The sequence below is a fragment of the Martes martes genome, assembly GCF_963455335.1.
Source record: "Martes martes genome assembly, chromosome: 15".
Classification (NCBI taxonomy): domain Eukaryota; kingdom Metazoa; phylum Chordata; class Mammalia; order Carnivora; family Mustelidae; genus Martes; species Martes martes.
In genome coordinates, this window is record NC_137903.1 from 35699820 (window position 1) to 35719372 (window position 19553).

Genomic DNA, 19553 nt, shown 5'->3' on the forward strand with positions numbered 1-19553 from the left:
CCGTTTGTTGCTGATCTGATCACAAGGCCAAAAGTACACTGGCTTTTATTTAAAAATATGTGTATATGACATTTTTCTATACATTTAGATTCTCATAAAAATAACAAAAATCTGAATGACAGTAGAAATGAGGAAGACTTTGAGTTCTGTTGCGTGAATTCATATATAATCAGGATCTGCTGTTTATCAATTATATGAATGATTTTTAGATGATATCATAGAGGCTGATCCAGGACGGATAGCCTAATTAAAAAGGAAATCCAGTTTTTGGAAATATGTCCCTTTTGGAGTCTTTTCAGTTATCAAGTTCAGTAGTTTTGGGTGGCCTTGGTTTAGTTTAGTTAGCCTTATTAATTGAAGTAGCAAAAATAAAACAAAGTGGAATATATACGTTATTCAGAAAATAACAGTGTAGATAGTAGTCATAAGTGCTACATACATAACAGTATACAGTTAATTTTGTTTTCATTCAGAAGCATGCTCGTCCCTAGAAAACCCAAGTATCTCAGGCATTATAGATTATAGTCCAGACTAAATGTAAACATATTATGTTCTAGAAATCATTTGAAAATCATTTGACCTGTGGATTACTTCTTCATAGAGCTGAGCTGTAATACTAATAAGTAGTAATATAGGTATTACTAGTACCCATGTTCTAGGTTCGTTCGCAGAGTCTACAGGGTATAGAAAGAGAAGGGAAGAGTTCCCTTTCACATTTCTGAATGCAGGACTGCCCTAGGTAATATTTTGTAATAGGTGAAGTGTGATGGCAGAATTTCTAGTGAGCCCCCTCAGAGCTCTCCTGCTGCCTGAGAGAGCACCACCGTGGTAGCCCACGAAGTGCTAAGCTCTCACCGGGGGGTCAGAGGGCCCAGGTTCTAGTCCAGATCTGCCGTCACCCCAGCGCCAACTAACGGCACTCTCTGCCATGATGGGAAAGTTCCGGGTATTCCCTATGGTAACCACTAGCCACACGCACATACTAAGCACTTGAAATGGAGCCAGCAGCACTGGGGAAACTGGGTTTTAAATTATTTTGTTTTAAATCAGATAGCTGCGTGTGGCTGGTGGCTACATACTGGGTTGTGCAAAAGAGGACACTAGTCGTAGTTTTACCTCCTCATGGCTTTTTCTTACTGAATTAAAAAGGAAGACCTACGCTAGTGATGTCCAAGTTCCCTTCATTCTGACTCTAAACATACCATTTCTCTCCCATATTTTTAAATTACTTAGTCTGCGTCCCCCCACCTGAATTTCAGACCTTGATTCCTTTCTTGCAGATGATTTCAAATGTTTATAAAGAAAAAAATATCTCAACAGAACCAGTAAATTCTACCTGCTGTGGTCTCTTTATCTTTCCAGAGTTGTTTTATGATTCTGAGAAGGCTCATATTAGGCTAAATGAACTTCAACATAGTGCAGTTTCAAAATTTTTACTTTAAAAAAATGGTAACAACTAGTTACTATTATACTAGTTAACTATTATTTTAAGAATAATACAAGTTTTATATGTCCTGAAAATTTATTTGAAATTTAGTTATACTTATGTAAAATTTTCTTAGTAATTCTCCTTTTCACAGAAAATAAGTGTGTATCCTTCCCCATATTTTTGTATGTGCCTACGAGCATCCACCACAAGTGTGTGTGTGTATATTGTGTGTAGGGGTGTATGTGTGTGTTTAAATGAGAACATAGTATGTCTTCCGTCTCATAACCTTCTCTTTTCCCGTAACGTAATGTTGTAGCATCTGTGAGTTCACCTCCTCATTTGTAGTGACTGCATACTCTGTCGTTGCCTGGATACATCACAACGTTCTTAACTGAGGCCCAGCGATGGACGTTTAGATTATATTTTATTTTTGTTTTCTGCTATCTAGCACAGTGCAGTGAATTGTCTGAAATACATATCTTTGCTCACCTGTTTTTAATTATTTTCTTAGGCCGAATTCTTGGAAGGAATTGGTAAATTCCTAGAAATGAATCACAGACTGTGCAGACTTAAAGTTTGATGTGTATTGCCAGATTGCTCTCTAGAAGAAGTGTACCAGTGATAGTTCTACCAGTGGTATATGTCTGCCCATTTCTCTGTTCTCCTAGAACTAAGCATTATCATTTTTGAAAATTTGGACCCAGATGATAACTAAAATGTCTCTAGTCACATTCTAGTTTGAATCAGGTCCATATGTACTGGCGATACTTCTAAGTCTCTTTGTGTGCTACTGATCCTTTAAAAATAATTGTGCGAGATAACAAGTTCTGTTACCTCCTTTATCTGTAACTTGGTTGGAAAATCCCTGTGATGAACATTTTTTTATAATTAGAATATATAAATTGATCTTTTTCTATTAAAAATATGAAAATCTAAAGCTTTTGGGCTTCTTAAATGAAAAAATTATGTTTACTTAAAGTTGAAAATTCGCATTGGGTATGTATATGTATATTCATGTGTATATGGATATATGTGACATACATCTCTGTGTGTGTGTATGTGTGTGTGTGTATCAAATTTGTCATACTTTATTGTATTAAAATTTTGATTTGTTCTCCTGTCATTCCAAATAGATAATTCCTACATGGACAAAGATGATCACGGTTCGTCCTCTGAGAGTGAAGATGAGGCACTGGGTAAATATCACGAGGCCTTGTCCAGAACACACAATTCCAGACTACCATTGGCAGATTCGAGACAAAAGAACTATGCTTGGGAAACAAGACAAAAGTACAGTCCTCTGTCTGCAGAATATGACGGCTACAGTAGTGAAGCATCAATAGACGAAGGTAACACAGATTACTTATTTTATTTTTTTAGATCGCACACTATAGTATTAGATTATTTGTACCCCAAATTCTGGCCATCTGTGGCTGTGTGATAAACAAGAGATAAACATTTCTATGAATATAATTTAGCAAAATTCAGATCTTTGGACTGAAGCCAAAACCCCAAACCCCTAAAAGTAAAACACCAAAAAATTTACATACCATAATAATTCTGTTTCTCTTTATACAATGTAAGAGTGAGGTAGAAGATGGGAGTCTGATGTTCTCTCACATGGAATCAGTCTCCAAACACCTAGCGTAGGAACTGGCTGAGTCTAGGTCTCTTATAGTGTTCAACTTGACTCTGGTGTGTCAGTGTATGCTTTTTCATTCAGTGTGGCCCCTAAACAGAAGCCAGATACTTCATGTGGCGCACAGCAGGAGAAATGGTGATCTGTTCTGTGGAGGAAGAAAGTGTCCAGGATGGATTGAGAGCTCATACTGTATTACACTTTGCTTTAAGGGTGACTCTAGGAATTTTTAAGGATAACTTTGTCTCTAATTGATCTTTGCTTCATGCACTGACATTGACTTAAAACTCAGCCTGTATACAAGATATGTATCCAGTCTAACATGTCTTTACATCTTTCTATAAGGGAAATTAATTGCTATTAATTAAGGCATATTTATTTCCATGTTTTAGGTAGGTTGCTCACATGCTTGATAGAATGTATGAGTACTCCTAGTAATTATTATCTTTATAGTCAGGTATGAAGAAGGGAGCAATATATCTTAGACAGCAGTTTTTTATTACATCGAACACAAACTGTCCTTCATTTTATAGCCGTGGTTTGTGTTTAAGGATCTTATAACTATTGATTACTTAAAGTCTTACCCCAGCTCATAGAGTTGTCAAAGGAGCTAAGTCATCTTTTTGTTTTTTTAATTTGGCTTAAGGCTAGCTAATGACTAATGTATGTACCTCCTTTTTATTTCTACTAGTACACAATTTATAATAAGAAATTAATCAAATACTGAGTAATTACTATATAGGAAACTTATTATGAGATGGTAGGGAAGAAATAAAAAATGTTAGACTCTACACTCAAAAATACCTTTCTAATACTAGAGAAAATAAAACACGTGTTTACAAAGATAACCTAGTGATGCGAAGCAGTAAAGCCAGTCTCCAGCCCATGACCACCCCTTCCACCCGGCATGTTAATAGTAGAGCTGCAAGAGAATGGGTTTTGAACCTGATCCTTGTTTACATTCTGGCTCTGGGACTTAACATACTGACTTAACGTATTAGCTACAAGCTTCAAGCAGGGTAGTTAATGGTTTTCCCATTTGTTTCATTGTCTCTAAAATGTGGATCATACCTTCCTGATAGGGTTGTCATGAACATTACATGGTATACGTGGTAGTTTTTAGCAACTTTCTGGCCCCTGTGGGCAAGTGACCAGTAAATGGTCATCGTGGCTGAGGGTGGTGAATACAGTGGTGGTGATGAGCGTGAGCGGCCGTGAACAAGGCCTGCACTTGTCATCTGTGACCCTGGACACTTTCCTTTTTGCAGCTTCAGTTTAGGGTTTTTATTTTTTCCTCCTCACTGCTTCTTCCCCCCTCCCTCCCTACACTTCTGTGCTGTCTTGATTGCTTCCCCATGGTTCTGTTACTCTAGCACGGCTCTGTAGTCTGGGAGAAGAGCAGTGAGGAGAGAAGCATGACCTCACTAGTTTTTTTGTTCTTGCTCTAAGCTCTGGAACTGGGGCCGATGTCCTGGAGTCACCTTCTCTTTTCATTTTACCTATATGTTTGGGACCCATCTCTACTTTCCTACCATTTCTACTCTCTATTAATTGATAAAGCACCCAGGCTAGATTGACTTTAGGCATTCTGAAATTAGATTTATTTCATAAACATTTGTCGAAAGCTTTCCTGTGCCATACTAGATACTGTGGATGTAAAGATGGATAAAACAAGCTTGTTTCAAAGAATCCACAGACTAGAGGAGGAAGACCATAGACAATATGTGTGATACAATATGGTAAGAGGTCTATTAGTTTCATGAACAAAGTGCTGTAGACATTCAGAGAAGGAGGTGACTCTGTTGTTTGGGAGGTGGGGATACAGGGAGGTCTAATGTAGTCTTCACAGAGTAGGTGAACTGGACTTGAGTAAGAACTGTTTCAACAGCCATGGAATAGTGGTTGCATGAAAGCAAACGAGAGTGTATTTTAGTGTCTTTAGCTTAGGATCTGTGTTTGGAGAATAGGTAGGTGATGGGTTTGAATACCATGTTCAGGAGTTTATTGTCTTATAGGAAATACAGAGTCCTGTAAGATTTTTAAACTGGGGGCGCCTGAGTGGCTCAGTGGATAAGCCTCTGCCTTCGGCTCAGGTCATGATCTCGGGGACCTGGGATCGAGCCCCACATCTGGCTCTCCGCTCGGCGGGGAGCCTGCTTCCCCCTGTCTCTCTGACTACTTGTGATCTCTGTCTGTCTGTCTGTCTGTCTCTCTCTCTCTCTCTCTGCACCAAATAAATAAATAAAATCTTAAAAAAAAATATTTTTAAACTGGACGATATGGCACTTTTAGAAATGTATTTAAGAAAGATTATTTAACTATTGTAACAGAAAATGAATTGAGATACTAGAGGTAGAAAGGACCAGTTAGATAAACAATGATGAGATCTTCATTGGAAGTGAGTTTGGAGACACAGATTTCATAGATTTTAGGATGGTCTCAATATATCTTGAATGATTGAATGTGTGCAGTGAGTAAAGAATCAGGATTTTTAATTAGTTCAGAGTATTAGGGAAGTAAGTTTGTGTGGGAGGAGGTAATTCAGTCTCCATCATGCTGAATCAGAAATGTCTGGAACATCCGGATGGAGATGGATATCCTTATTGTTAAAATGCTGTCATTGAGCTTTAGGATGGAGAGATGACCAAGTGATAATGTAAGAAAACAGTAGAATAGGAGAATAGTTTTGTATCATATGTTATTGCTTATTGAAAAGTCAAAGCTGCTTTGATCTCAAAATAGATTCAGTGAAATGGGGAAGAAAGGAGAATTTGATTGGAGAGGGAGACTGATTCAGAGTTCACGGTCTTAGGTAAAAGTAATTTCGAGTGATAGTAAATTCTTAACATGCCCTTCACAAAGATGCAGAAGTACATATGAGATTCTCATCATAGTGGTCACCTTCTCCTTCCAGCCCAGCAATGGTAACCCTCCTCGCATCTGTTTGGGAACGGAAGGGATTTGGTGGTCGTTCCTCTGTATAGCTAACTCAGCAGAAATACTGCTCACTTCCTGGCTGGTTGCCTAAGAGGACTTAGGTCCTCTTAGAAGGACTTAGGTCCTTCTACCAAGAAGCATCTCTTGGTAGAATTTGGTTCACTTTCTTGAGATACATGTAAAGGGATAGATATAGTAGGTTATGTTTCTCTTAACTGCTCTGACCTTTAATTGTGCATATTCTGCAAGTTTATAAGGATCAGAGTTAACTGAGGTGTAGGTTGAGGTAACTATAAAGGGAACTACAAGGTAGAGGGAAAAATACTCTTAAATGTCCATTTTTTACATGACATACTGTTACCTCATTAGTGCTGGTATAAGGAACCATTAGTTCATTTCTCAACACTGGATAATTCTAGTAGAGAAGCTTTGGAACACCCAGTGCTGGAAATATCTGTAAAATTAGAGAGGGTCAGGGAGGGCCTGGATAGGCCTAGGAGAGAACAATATAGAACCTTCTGACAGGGTAGTAAGAACTACCATATTGAGCTTCTATTGCGTACCTATTAGTTTCTGTACACACCATACTATTTAATCTTTACTGCAAATCATTGTGGTAGATAAGATTATCCCCATTTTACACAAGTGAGAAGAGATTTTAGATCAAGTAGGTAATTTTTAACCTAAGGTCACATGGTAAGTTTTAAAAACTCTAGTTGTCAGGTCCACTGCAAAATGAATGTGGTTTTAGCTTCTGTTAGGTCATCCCTGCTACTCTAGTATCCAAACGAGGTCTCTTTCATACATGATTAACCTCTTCAGTTGAGTCCTTTAGAACAGTTGATCTATATAAAGCTGAAATACAGATACTCTAGAAAAAGTAAGAAATCTGATGACATATTTGTTATCATGTTTTCTCCTCTAGGTGGCCATATTAATCTTCCATTTTTTTGAATTACAGAAGGGAATGATATCTGTAAGAAATTTTTCCAGGAAAAATAAACATTAAATAATATATCCAATTTCCTTTGTTCACAGTTTTAATTTTATCTTTGCTGTGTTGTTCTTAAAATTAAAGGCATTTTCTGATAATCCTATTTTATTTTTAGAAGTTTTCAGAGTTAAGTAGAAGGCTGTGGCTATCTTGTTCAAGAGTTGATAACTAGAACCTCTGAAATTCCATTCATGCATTTCTATGTTAGATAGGAGAAGCCTATTAAAGATGATTTTATAAGTAAAGAACAAATTTAGTGTAAAATTATTAGAATGTCTGTTATTTATGGCTTTTCATTCTTAGTTCACCACAGAGATTACCAAGCTATATTTACATATTGTGGCATAGCTATAGAACTAGAACCATATGTTGTTATTTTAGGGTGAGTTAACTGAAAATGCTATTTAAAATAATTTCCAGCCCCACTTATTTCTTCGGGGTATGTGGCCCAGACATATACACACACCTGTCATTCTCTTTCTTATGGCTGCTTCACAAGCTTCATGCTGTTAATTTTGATGTTATACTAAAATTAGGAGCATTAAAACATATTGACCTGTACATTTTATTTAAATGTTACTTTTAAAATAATTTAATACTTAACAAATTATGTATACTTTAGGTGCATTTTAACTGCTTTATAAAGATTATTCTGTGAATTTTCACAATTTCTTTGTGAAGAAGGCAAGTACAAAAAAAATTCTGTCTGCATTTCCAGATGCCTTTGTCACAGAAATGTTTAGTGTCTTAGAGCAGTGAAGGTCATATATATTACATTGTTTGTTCAGATTCTTGGTAAACTTTTTCTTTGATTTCAGATTTTTGTTTATGTACGTTTTTTCTTCTGGAGAGAGAGAGAGAGAGAGAGAGTGTGTGTGTGTGTGTGTAGCTTTATACAGGGCCAGTTTGAAGAGAAATTAATATTAAAGACTTCTGCATCTTTGTGTTTTGGAGGTCTTTCTATGTGATGAGATCAGTCGCTTACGGTAGTGTAGAATTCTTGTATAGTGCTACTTCTGCAGGCTCCCTGTAACCTATAAGATGAGATGTCTTTGTGCAGTTCAGGTAAAGGTCCAGCCTGCTGTGTGTACAAGTTAGAAAAAGGTGTCACTGTCACTTTGAGCAGACACTGTGTCACGGGCAGATAGCACCTATATAAGAAGAAAAGGTATCCCTTCCTCCAATTGTAAGATTTGGCAAACCCCCAGGTAACTTTTTGCAATGCACAAACTGCACAACCATACACAGGGCCCTGAGCGCCTGTGTTTATACATTTCTAATCTTAAAATGGTAGAATTTCTGTGTTTTCTGTGGTGAATCTATATTGATTGTTCACATTCCCTTTTTTTGTCTGGTAGTAGGTAGCTAGAATGATAGAAATTAAATGGTAGTCTTTAAAGATATCTTTGATTGATTATAAAACTGAAACCCAGAGACATGTGATTTTACTAAGATCATAAAATTCATTAATGGCAGAACTGAAGCTGTAAGTGTTTGTAACCAGAGTTCAGGTCAGTGCTTTTAAAAAAGGATTATTCAGGGACGCCTGGGTGGCTCAGTTGGTTAAGCAGCTGCCTTCAGCTCAGGTCATGATCCCAGCGTCCTGGGATCGAGTCCCACATCGGGCTCCTTGCTCCGCAGGGAGCCTGCTTCTCCCTCTGCCTCTGCCTACCACTCTGTCTGCCTGTGCTCACTCGCTCTCTAACAAATAAAATAAATAAATAAAAAATAAATAAATAAGTAAATAAATAAATAAAAATTTAAAAAGGATTATTCAGACAAAGAGAAAACCAACAACAACAAAAAAAGAGAAACAGATTCATAAATATAAAAAACAAAACTGTTGATTACCAGAAGGGAGGTGGGTAGGGAGATGGATGAAATAGGTGACAAATGTGAGTCACAGTTTGAGTTTTGAGAAACAAAAGGAGAAGAGGCCTGAATGGATGCAAACTTTTATCTGGCAACGGGGATTGAAGCTGACAGTTGAATTAAAAATACAGGGATAGGAGTTACATATCATGGTATGTAGATATTCCTGCTTCATTCATGTTAAATAATTACTGAGCTGTTTCAAAGAGGTGAGTAACAACTTAATTAACAGCTTTTGGTGAAATGAAATTGAGGTTCTATTTTAATTTTAGAACTCTGAAAAATCCCTCCCATAAGCAATCTCAATGTGGGGCTCTCATTTTGAGTCTTCCTGCCTGTGAGAAAATAAATTACATTAAAATCTCTGATGAATGAGTCAAAAATTACCTACTGAAGCTGAGAGGTATTTTGGTGCCTTGGTGTATCTTTTTCCTTTTGTTTGATAAAGATAAATATTTTCTTCGAAAATTTGGTTATATTTAAGTCTTTGAGGTTTTCAGTAATGCTGTCAACTAAAACTAAGATAGTTTAAATGGATTTTGAGAATTAGTAAGGTAGTTATTTAAGGTCTAGATAGTTATGAAGTCCTTTGCCTTTTACAGTTTACACTATCTTTTACTCATTGTGCCTTGTTTTAGTGGTTAAGGGAAGAACACAGTAAGGGAATTTGGTCACTGGTTACTTAGGAAATTCTTCTTTGAGTATAAATTTAATTAAGCATCAGCCATCCAGATAAAAAGTATTTACAACCTTTTTTATCTTTTAAAAAATTTTATAATGAATAGCTTTTTCAAGATGATAGATTAAAGTGTTTTTGAAGTTTGAAAATCTGTATTTTGAGTACACTGGTAACAGGTTATTACAGGTCCATAAATAACATCAGCTGTAATATAATGAATGATTATAGACTAAGCACTATTTTAAGCACTTTTTATAAATTAAGTCTTTTAACCTTCACAATTACCCTAAGACACAGGTTTTGTTGGTGTCCCTATTTTCCTTAGAGGACACTGAAGCACAGTAAGGGTAAGTAACTTGTCTGGGGTTATATAGCAAGTATGCAAGAGAGCCGGGATTCAAGTCTCAGAGCTAACACACTGAACTTCTCTCCTGAAATACCTTGGATGATGTCCTGTGAGAAGATCTGCCTTTTTATATAACTTTTATACCTAAACAAATTCTATATTGCTGTTTTTAAAGTGTAAGTAATGCATGTTCATTATAGAAAAATAAGAAATTACACATGACAAAAAAGAATAACTACTCATATTTCCATCATGAGAATACCATTGCTTCTATTTTTTGGTATCCTTTTATGGACATTTTTATTTGCATACATATTTTTAAAATTAAAATGGGTTATAATCTGCTTTTGTTCCACTCAAAAATATATTTTCTTGCCAACGTATATACTTCACAACATCACATACACAAATTATACAATATATCATTACATGGGTGTACCATACTTATTCAGCAATTTTTAGTTACTGATATTTAGTCTGTTTCTGATTTTTTCCTATGGATAAGGTTGCTCTTAATAATATCTTAAAATAATTTCTTTTCTGCCATGTTCTCTGACATTTTCTGTCTCTGATTCAAGATTCTGACTTGAATCTCAAAGGAGTTCTTTTCATTCCGTGCTTCTGTTTTTGGGGGTTTTTTTATTTGATTTTTAAAAAGATTTTTGTATTTATATATTTGACAGAGAGACAGAGAGAAAGGGAACATAAGCAGGGGGAGTGGGAGAGGGAGAGGGAGAAGCAGCTTCCTGCTGAGCAGGGAGCCTGATGTGGGGCTGGATCCCAGGACCCTGGGATCATGACCTGAGCCGAAGGCAGACACTTAACAACTGAGCCACCAGGCTCCCCTGTGCTGCTGTTTTTAATAAGAGGTTGGGATGTGATTTGTGCATGTTTGTGCTTTGTACTCTGTAAGTAAGTCAAGGTGCTGTACATTTGTGAGGGCGTTATATGGACTCAGGTAACATTAAAAATATTTAACAAGTGGTATGAACTTGTATAAACTGACATATGAATAAATAGTAAATAAATTGAATGTATTTATTTGTTCTCTCACTAAATTAAAGTTCATCTATAATAAAACTAGTTACCGAAGGGTGTTAAGTTGTAGCAAAAACTATGAAGTTATTCTAGTGATTTCAAAATCGCTTGTTTTTAGAAATCATTGCCATGATCTTTGGTTTGCTGCTAAGACTAGCTACATGATATGCTTTTCTGAGCCATGATTTGACATTGGGAACTATTTCAAACTCATCCCGTTATTTTTCCATTCAATTTGTAGTCATTAGTTGACTTGCAGTGACAATAACTAGAAACTTTCTCAAATAGTAATGATATTGTTCACAGTACAGAATCCTTTATCAGCTTCTGCTGAACTGACCAGTTAACATGAGAATGTTTTCTAACCTGCCATACTGACAGGTGTTTTTGTATATTCACTGTCTCTAGTAACATCAAATGCAAAAAAAATAATTTATTAGAATTTCATATTTAATAAGTTTAGACTTAATGAGAGAAAGAGAAAGATAGAAAAAAAAAAGTGGTGAACTTGGGCTCTGTTGTTGAGCTGCCTGGGCTTGATTCCTGACTCTCTATGCTAAAGTTTTCTTTTCTGGTAAATGAACATGATGATAATAAATATAATAACCAAAATAAGGTAACATTTATTTACAACAGTTCTATTCACTGAACAAATGAGGGGTAAGATTAGCTGTCATTTTTATTGATAAAATTAGTATTATTATGCTGATGTTAGCTGGACATTCAGTGATGAGTTTGTGAAACTCAGCACAGTATTTAAAAGGGGTTACCTGTCCAGGGCATCTTCCCAGTCTCAAATCTTCGAGCTTCCATGGTGTCCATGCTGCTACGGGATTGCTTGTGGTATTGCAGAGCCAGTCCTGTAGAGTCTGTGGTTACTAGAAGGAGCAACTTGAGGGGATGTAGATAGGCAGCAGGTAGCTACAGCCTGGGTAGACCAGATGGACATTGAGAATTTGTCTGCTGGGCTGCCATTGCCAAGGCTGTCTCCTTCTGAGGTGTCTGTGGGTACATGTAAGGATAGGGATTGAGCACTAGTGGGTACTAGAGCAACTTTTACCCACGGCTCCGGAAGGAGCCAGATAGGAGGTCTTCACTCAACCCTCTTCAATCCTTGCAGTGTCCAGGAGGTGGGACTTGTGGTGGCTCATTGCCTGCCTCGAAGAAGTTTCTAAACGAGGAAACTAAAACTATTACTGGTACCGTATGGCTGAATGTCAGCCCTAAGCTGATCACTGATTATGGTTAGGACTGAATGTCAGCCCTCAGTTGATCAATGATTAATTGGTGAAGTAGGTGAAGCCCTATAATTTACCAAAAATTATTTCCTAGAGGAAGAGTGTGGGGAGGGGGGCGATGTGTGTGGAGGAGGGCTGGGGGCGGGGCGCGTATGCAATATATGCATGCCTAACATTTACTCTTCTATTGAGAGATGTCCAGCATATATTAAGTGGGGGAAAAAAATCAAGGTGCAGAAAATTTTGTGTGCTATATAATTTTTAATCTAAAAAAGGGGAAATAGGTTTGTATTTGCTTATATTTAAAAACAGTGGAAGGGAAAACAACCTCTAAAAATAGTTATCTAGTTATCTGCGAGGGAAGGATGGAAGCAACTTCTCTGACAAACCTTATTTTACATAAATATAAAGAAATTTATATTGGAAACATCCTTTCTAAAAACGAAAAGCACAGTGAAACAGAGGAGACTATGTATTGTTACCCTAACCATACAAAGAGAGATGTTTGACTTTTTTTTTTTTTTCAGAAGGGGACATTGTGTTGATTGGAAGATGCTGTTACTATAATCCAAGCAGCACATCATACTTTTCTGAACTGCAGGAACAGCACTGGAGATAGAAGTAGGGAGATTTGAGACATATTTGGGAAGGAGCATCAATAGTTTTGGGTTCAGAATGGGAGTAACAGAAAGTGAGAAATCTAGGATAGATTCCTGGAGTTTGGGATGATCAGTGAGGATAGTATGAGAAAGAGTAGGACAGGAATAAAGATTTTGTGGACACGTTCAGACAACTTTGAGATACCGCTTAACGTAGCACACTGATGAGTCTGATTACTTAGGGAGAAATTCCAGGCTGGAAATGTGATTTGGGGAATCATTTCTGTATGTAGATGGTATTTAAAACCAGGGACTCTTTTAGTTATGCTTGTTTATTATATATTCCCCTTCAACCAAGTCTGCCTGACACACCATTCCAGATTATTTGTTAGGATAATATTGCCAAGGTAGATTACAGGAATGTAGACATGTAGCATTTTCTTTTTTTTTTTTTAATTTATTTATTTGACAGACAGAGATCACAAGTAGGCAGAGAGGCAGGCAGAGAGAGTAAGGCAAGCAGGCTCCCCGCTGAGCAGAGAGACCGATGCGGGGCTCGATCCCAGGACTCTGGGATCATGACCTGAGTCGAAGGCAGAGGCTTTAACCCACTGAGCCACCCAGGCACCCTAGCATTTTCTTTTTTAAATCTTATACTCTTTTTCGACCTCTCAATTTAGAGCATTTCTCCCTCCTCTGGGAACTATCTCGAAGCTCTAGGGCTGGACCCCCAGCAGCTCTGTCTGTATTTCACAACCTTACTCTTGCTGCCGTGCTTGGTGGTTGCAGTGTTCTCAAGAAGAAGTGCATAAACTTCTACTTTTGGGTCCTTGGAAGGGTCCTGTTAATGCCTTTTATGAGGCTTAGTTTTGTAATGATTTCTAGGATCATGTTCTGTATATCCTTGTATTTTCTTACATATTTATTTTCTTTGGCTTATGGTAGCTCTAGGTGGTTCCTGTTGCTAACTAATACAGAAGTATTTGTAGCAGTCTTTGTGTTTTACTGTATGTATCTCTGTAAGGAATTTAGTTAGATTTTTTAAGATCCCTTAGAAAGTGTACCTCCGTTTTTTTCCCCATTTAAGCCATTGCTGGCTTCTATCCTTTTGTGGAAATCTGTTGTTTGAGTGGTCTTTTAGTGAATCAAGGCCTTAGGATTCTTTTGTTTCAGTTTTAAAACTTACCAGGGTGCTGCTTCTATCAAATGAGATAGACTTATTCTTTCTAGATCTGAAAGTGTTGATATTAAAGATATCTTGCTGTTCGGACATGTTCATTCTAAGGAAGGATAAAAGTATCTTAAAACTTTTCCCCTTCCTTGGAATTTCTTGTAAGTGATTCTCTAACTAATAGTGCATCTTCCTATTGAATATTTATAATTTTTATGTATTAGATTTTAAAATAATAGCATTCAGTGCTACACACATTTAGCTGAAAGCTTCTAAAATAGTAAAAATTGTAGAAATTAATTTCATCAGTGTAAATTAGTCTACAAAATATTTTCCTAATGTATTACAAAACCTTGTCAAATGAAGATCTGTTTATTCAAAATAGGGCTAAATACAAAGTAAATGCTTTCCCCAAATTAATTAGATTTCTATAAAAAATATATGAGATGCTTTGAACGCAGTTAATTTGAAGTTCATTTACTTTAGAACCTTACATTTCAAATTAACACATTTTAAAATTTATAAGTTTAGTATACTTTAAGGGAGGACACATTCTGTGTGGGTTCTTTTTTTTTTGCATTGAGATAAAATATACTTTAAAAACAGAATAATGCTACAAGCATTTTTGAAGGAATACTCTTCCCTCTGAGGTGAAGCCTTTGAAAAAAGCTTCCTCTGGCCATTTCCCATCTTTGAAGTCATAGTGAAGTTACATTAATAAACAAGAAGGGATTTTTACCAAATGAAACATGATTTCTCATCTTCTGATCTTTGGTTTAGAATAGAATTTGGATGAGACCTACCCTCTTAATAAAAATTTCTTCACGATCTCCTGTTACGGTCTTACCCCAAAAAAGGGGAAGGGGTGGGGGGCAAAAGGGAACTTTCAGAGGTGGTGGATATGTTTATTACTTTGCTAGTGGTGATGGTTTCATGATGTATACATATGTCCAAACTCACCAAATTGTATCCATTGATATATGCATGTTTTAATGTATCAGTTACACCTCAAAGCTGTTTTAAAAAATTAAGATTAAGATAGTAGAATAGCATTTGTAGTTCCTTTTTATTACTGAGTTGTATTTCATTGAATAGATATACCATATATTCCCTATCCATTCATCCATGGATGAACATTAGCACATTTCTGGTTTTTGACTATTACAAACAGTGGTGCTATGAACATTCTCGTGCAAGTCTTTATGGTAAGATCCTTTCATGTACATTATACATTTAATCTTTATAACATCTCTGTAACTTAGTTATATCATCCCCATTTTATTCTTTTTAAAAGACTTTACTTATTTTTTTATTTTAGAGAGAGAGTGAGCACACAAATGGGGGAAGAGGGGAAGGGAGAGAGACTGTCAAGCAGACTCTGTGCTGAGCTTGGAGCCAGAGGTGGGGCTCGATCCCGAGACCTTGAGATCATGATATGAACCAACGTCAGGAGCCAGACGCTTAACCGACTGAGCCACCCAGGCGCCCCATCCCCATTTTACTTTGGGCCCAGGATTCAGCCAGGCAGTATGATTCTAGATTCCCTGTTTTTAATCACTTTATTTTCTACCTCTATAGTTAATCAATATAATTTATTTTATGTTACTGTGGCCTCATTATATTGATTGATATAGTTAAATGATGATTCTAACTAATTTAGATCCATCATTATATAGTCCTGTTAAACTAGAATTAAGGTAAATATTCTTTTTCATTGGATTTATTAGGATTTGAAATTTTTGTGAAAAGAGTTAAAGTACTTTGCCATATTCATCCTCGTTTGCTTAGCACCTGTCAAAGCATAGCACATAGAAAGGCATCCTATGAGTGTGTATTGAGTTAATGTAGCCAAATAAAAATTTTAAATTGTTTGTATTTTTCTGTAGTCTAGCTTTACGTATAATTTTTCCACCTTTATTGTTTATTCACTTTTTTTTTAATTTTTTCTTTTTATTTTAATAAACATATAATGTATTTTTATCCCCAGGGGTACAAGTCTGTGAATCGCTAGGTTTACACATTTCACAGCACTCATCATAGCACATACCCTCCCCAATGTCCATATCCCCACCACCCTCTCCCGTCCCCCCTCCCCCCAGCAACCCTCAGTCTGTTTTTTGATTCACTTTTATTTCTATGTATCCTAATTTGAAATTTTTAATGTAGATAATGTTTTCATTTGATTTCTGGTTAAATATACACCAAGAATACCACAGGTGTTTGAAAATACAAACATAGATTGGCAAACTTAGGTTAACTATAGCTCAAGAACTGGGAATGCTAGTTACATATTATACAACACATGAACAACAAAGTGCTCACCTTTTTCAGGGTAATGTTGTTTTTTAGGACTATTAAGTGAATGAAGGATCCTCAGTGTATCACACTAGAGGCCACATGATCTCAGTGTGTCTCTTATTGGTGCCACTCACTTTGTTTGATTTAAATGGTTGTCCACTAGATTGCTTCATTTTAAAAGATCCTTTTCCACCTCTAATGAGTAAGTAATTTCTTGGTTGTACATTGATAGCGTGTGAATATCCTGTTCACCAACACCTAGTAGTTTTAGAATTCTTCGATGATTCTTGCCTAAATCAATTACTAAATATTTTTTATTAGCACTCATAGGTTATTTTTGTATTTATTGTTATAATCCATTCCTGTTATTTTTCATTTGGATGCTCAAATTGTTCCAAATTTGGCTCTTGCTCTTGACTCCTTTGTCTTTTTCTTTGCAAGTTTTTATTTAAATTCTAATTAGTTAACATACAGTGTTATATTAGTTTCAGGTGTGGAAATTAGTGATTCAACACTTCCATACATCACCTGGCACTCATCAGAACACGTACCCTCCTTAATCCCCATCACCTATTTAACCCATCCCCCTGCCCACCTGCCCTCTGATAACCATCGGTTCTCTATAGTTGAGAATCTGTTTCTTGGTTTTCCTCTCTTTAAAAAATTTTTTTTCGTATTTGAGTAGAGTTGACACGCAATGTCACGTTAGTTTCAAGTATACAACAAAATAATTCAGCTTCTCTATTAGACCTTATGCTATGCTCATCACAAATGAGGTGCTGTCCCCACACAACACTGTTGTCTTAGATTCACTATTGTAAGTAATGCTGCAGCAAACGTAGGGGTGCATATATCTTTTTAGACTTAAATAGACATTTTTCCAAGGACAACATAGAGATGGCCAACAGACACATTGAAAAGATGTGCTCAACATGACCCATGTATCTTTTCAACATGCCCCCATCAGACCTTGAGCACTTTCTAACTTTAAATATTTTTTGGTAGAAGAAATTCTATTTTTCTGTTATATTTTCCTTGACTAGCCCAAGAATCAGTCATGTTTTTTAAGTAGACCTTGCTTTTTTTGTGAGGAGTGGTAATTTCTTTTAGCGTATGTTTGAAATTTTAATTTGTTTGAATTTCCACAAAAGGTATCATGTCCTATATGTGCTTTTGCTTTTGTTTTGTTTTGTTTTTACTATGTTCAATTCAAGATCTAGATTACTTGTTACTATCAGGTGTCATTGCTTCTGGGCCTTCAGTGGATAGAGTTCATTCTGATACCACAATTTAGAATCCAACACCACAGAGTTGTTCTCCTTTCCCCATTCTGAGGCTCTCCCCCCACCCATAGTAGGAACTGTGATTCCCAGCACCATTCATGCATTTATTCATTTGCTCAGTCCTGCGATACACACAAAATACCTTAGGCGTTGCTACACACATACTACTTCTGACAATAAACCTATTAAATAAAATTCAGTTTTTACATTCTAATTATTCATAGAGTATATCCCACTAAGGGTATATAACTGTGCAAAAGTTACCTGGATTAATTATTTTAATTTTCTTGATTGTGGTTATTTACCTATTTGGAATAAATGTAATTCAGTTTGTATTTTTTTGTTTCTATGTTTTGTTTTACAAAAATAAGTGTGTGTGTTTTGTTATATCCCCTTTGGTGTTATATACAAGGTAGTACACTGTATATAAGAATGTATATACAGTATTATTTGTGTGTGTGTGTTTTTTCTTTTGCATCTTCCTTTTGCAACTTAATTATCTCAGAAATCACTCCATGAGAGGTCATGGAGATCTTGTTTTGTATTTGCAGGTAAGGTATGCTTTCTTTCTTTCTTTCTTTCTTTCTTTTTTAAGATTTATTTATTTAAATTAGAGAGAGAGAAAGAGAGAGAGTTGGGAGTGGCGAGGGGCAGAGGAAGAAGCAGTGAGAATCCCAAGTGCCACCCAGGTGCCCCAAGATACATTCTTGAAAAGGGGAAATAGCTTTCAGACTACTTTGTGTAGAACGTTAATATCAAATTTCTTTGAAAGACTAGCTTTGTATTTGTTACTTTGTTTTCTTTGTACTTAATAGGATTGAGACTATTAACTCTCTCTTAGTTGTTTTTAGCAGATTATTTAACTTTCTTGTGGTCTGCTACATTTGTTAACTTTTGGATCCTTTTGCATTTATACAGCCAAATTTCTTGGTTTGTATTCTGAACTGAAAGTCATTTGGAGCATTGTTTCAGAGAAATTGCTGATAATGATTTACTGAATTCTTTTCAAGCTCTTACATGTTAAGTTACTCTTTAGGACCAATTTATTTGAATTTTAATTATAGAATTTTCAGTATATTCAGGCCCTTGGGTTCCCCTTCATGGTAAACTATTTGGAACCGATTATAGGCATTAAAAATTCTCTAAGCCCAGAAACAATGGCATTCTTAGGCAATTTAAGAAATATTAAAATGTTGACAGGCAGGAAGCATTATGAATGGTTAGAGATCCATTCAACAGATTCTTAATGGGAAATTAATGAGATGTATTAATTAATTAAAAAATGGTTCCACTTGTCTATTTAAAGTTTATGTATTTCCTTTTTTTTTTTTTTTTTTTTTTAGATTAGTTAGTTATTTAGTTAGTTGACAGCATGAGAGAAAGTATAAGCAGGGCGGGCAGCAGAGGGAGAGAGAGAAGCTGACTCCCCACAGAGCAGGGAGCCCCACAGGACCTGAGCCAAAGGTGCCCCAGTGCCCCCATATTTCCCTTTTTAAAATTTCCAGTCCATGTGTTACCTTTGCTTTAGGTACAACATTAAATGCCTTAGTCTCCTCTCTTCTCATTTTCTTACAATTTCCAGTATTACAGTTTTATACAATGTCAGTTACATGGCTGGAAATCTTCCTTTGTTTATTTTCATATAAATACATAGCCCTGCTCAAAAAGGGCCAAATTGGGGCACCTGGGTGGCTCAGTGGGTTAAAGCCTCTGCCTTCGGCTCAGGTCATGATCCCGGGGTCCTGGCATCGAGCCCCACAGCAGGCTTTCTGCTCGGCGGGGAGCCTGCTTTCTCCTCTCTCTCTGCCTGCTTCTCTGCCTACTTGTGATCTCTGTCTATCAAATAAATAAATAAAAATCTTTAAAAAAAAAAGGGGGGGGGACAAATTACACCAAAATGGGGAAATTTGATATCCATACATACACTACAGAAAAAAACATTTTTGGGCCGCCTGGGTGGCTCAGTCAGTGGAGTGTCCAACTCTCAGTTTCAGCTCAGGTTGTGATCTTTTGAGTTGTGGATCAAACCC

At 36.4% G+C, this 19553-nt stretch overlaps 1 protein-coding gene across 3 annotated transcripts in view; it reads left to right on the forward strand.

The window, feature by feature from the left end:
- SYT14 (synaptotagmin 14) overlaps positions 1–19553 on the forward strand; it is a gene marked incomplete at both ends in the record, with an annotated part of 177892 nt that overhangs the window by 57974 nt on the left and 100365 nt on the right. For all 3 annotated transcript variants that reach the window (XM_080823991.1, XM_080823990.1, XM_080823989.1), the window contains one exon: positions 2563–2778. In XM_080823991.1, coding sequence (XP_080680117.1) covers positions 2563–2778 — 216 coding nt within the window. The remainder of the gene's footprint in view (positions 1–2562; positions 2779–19553) is intronic.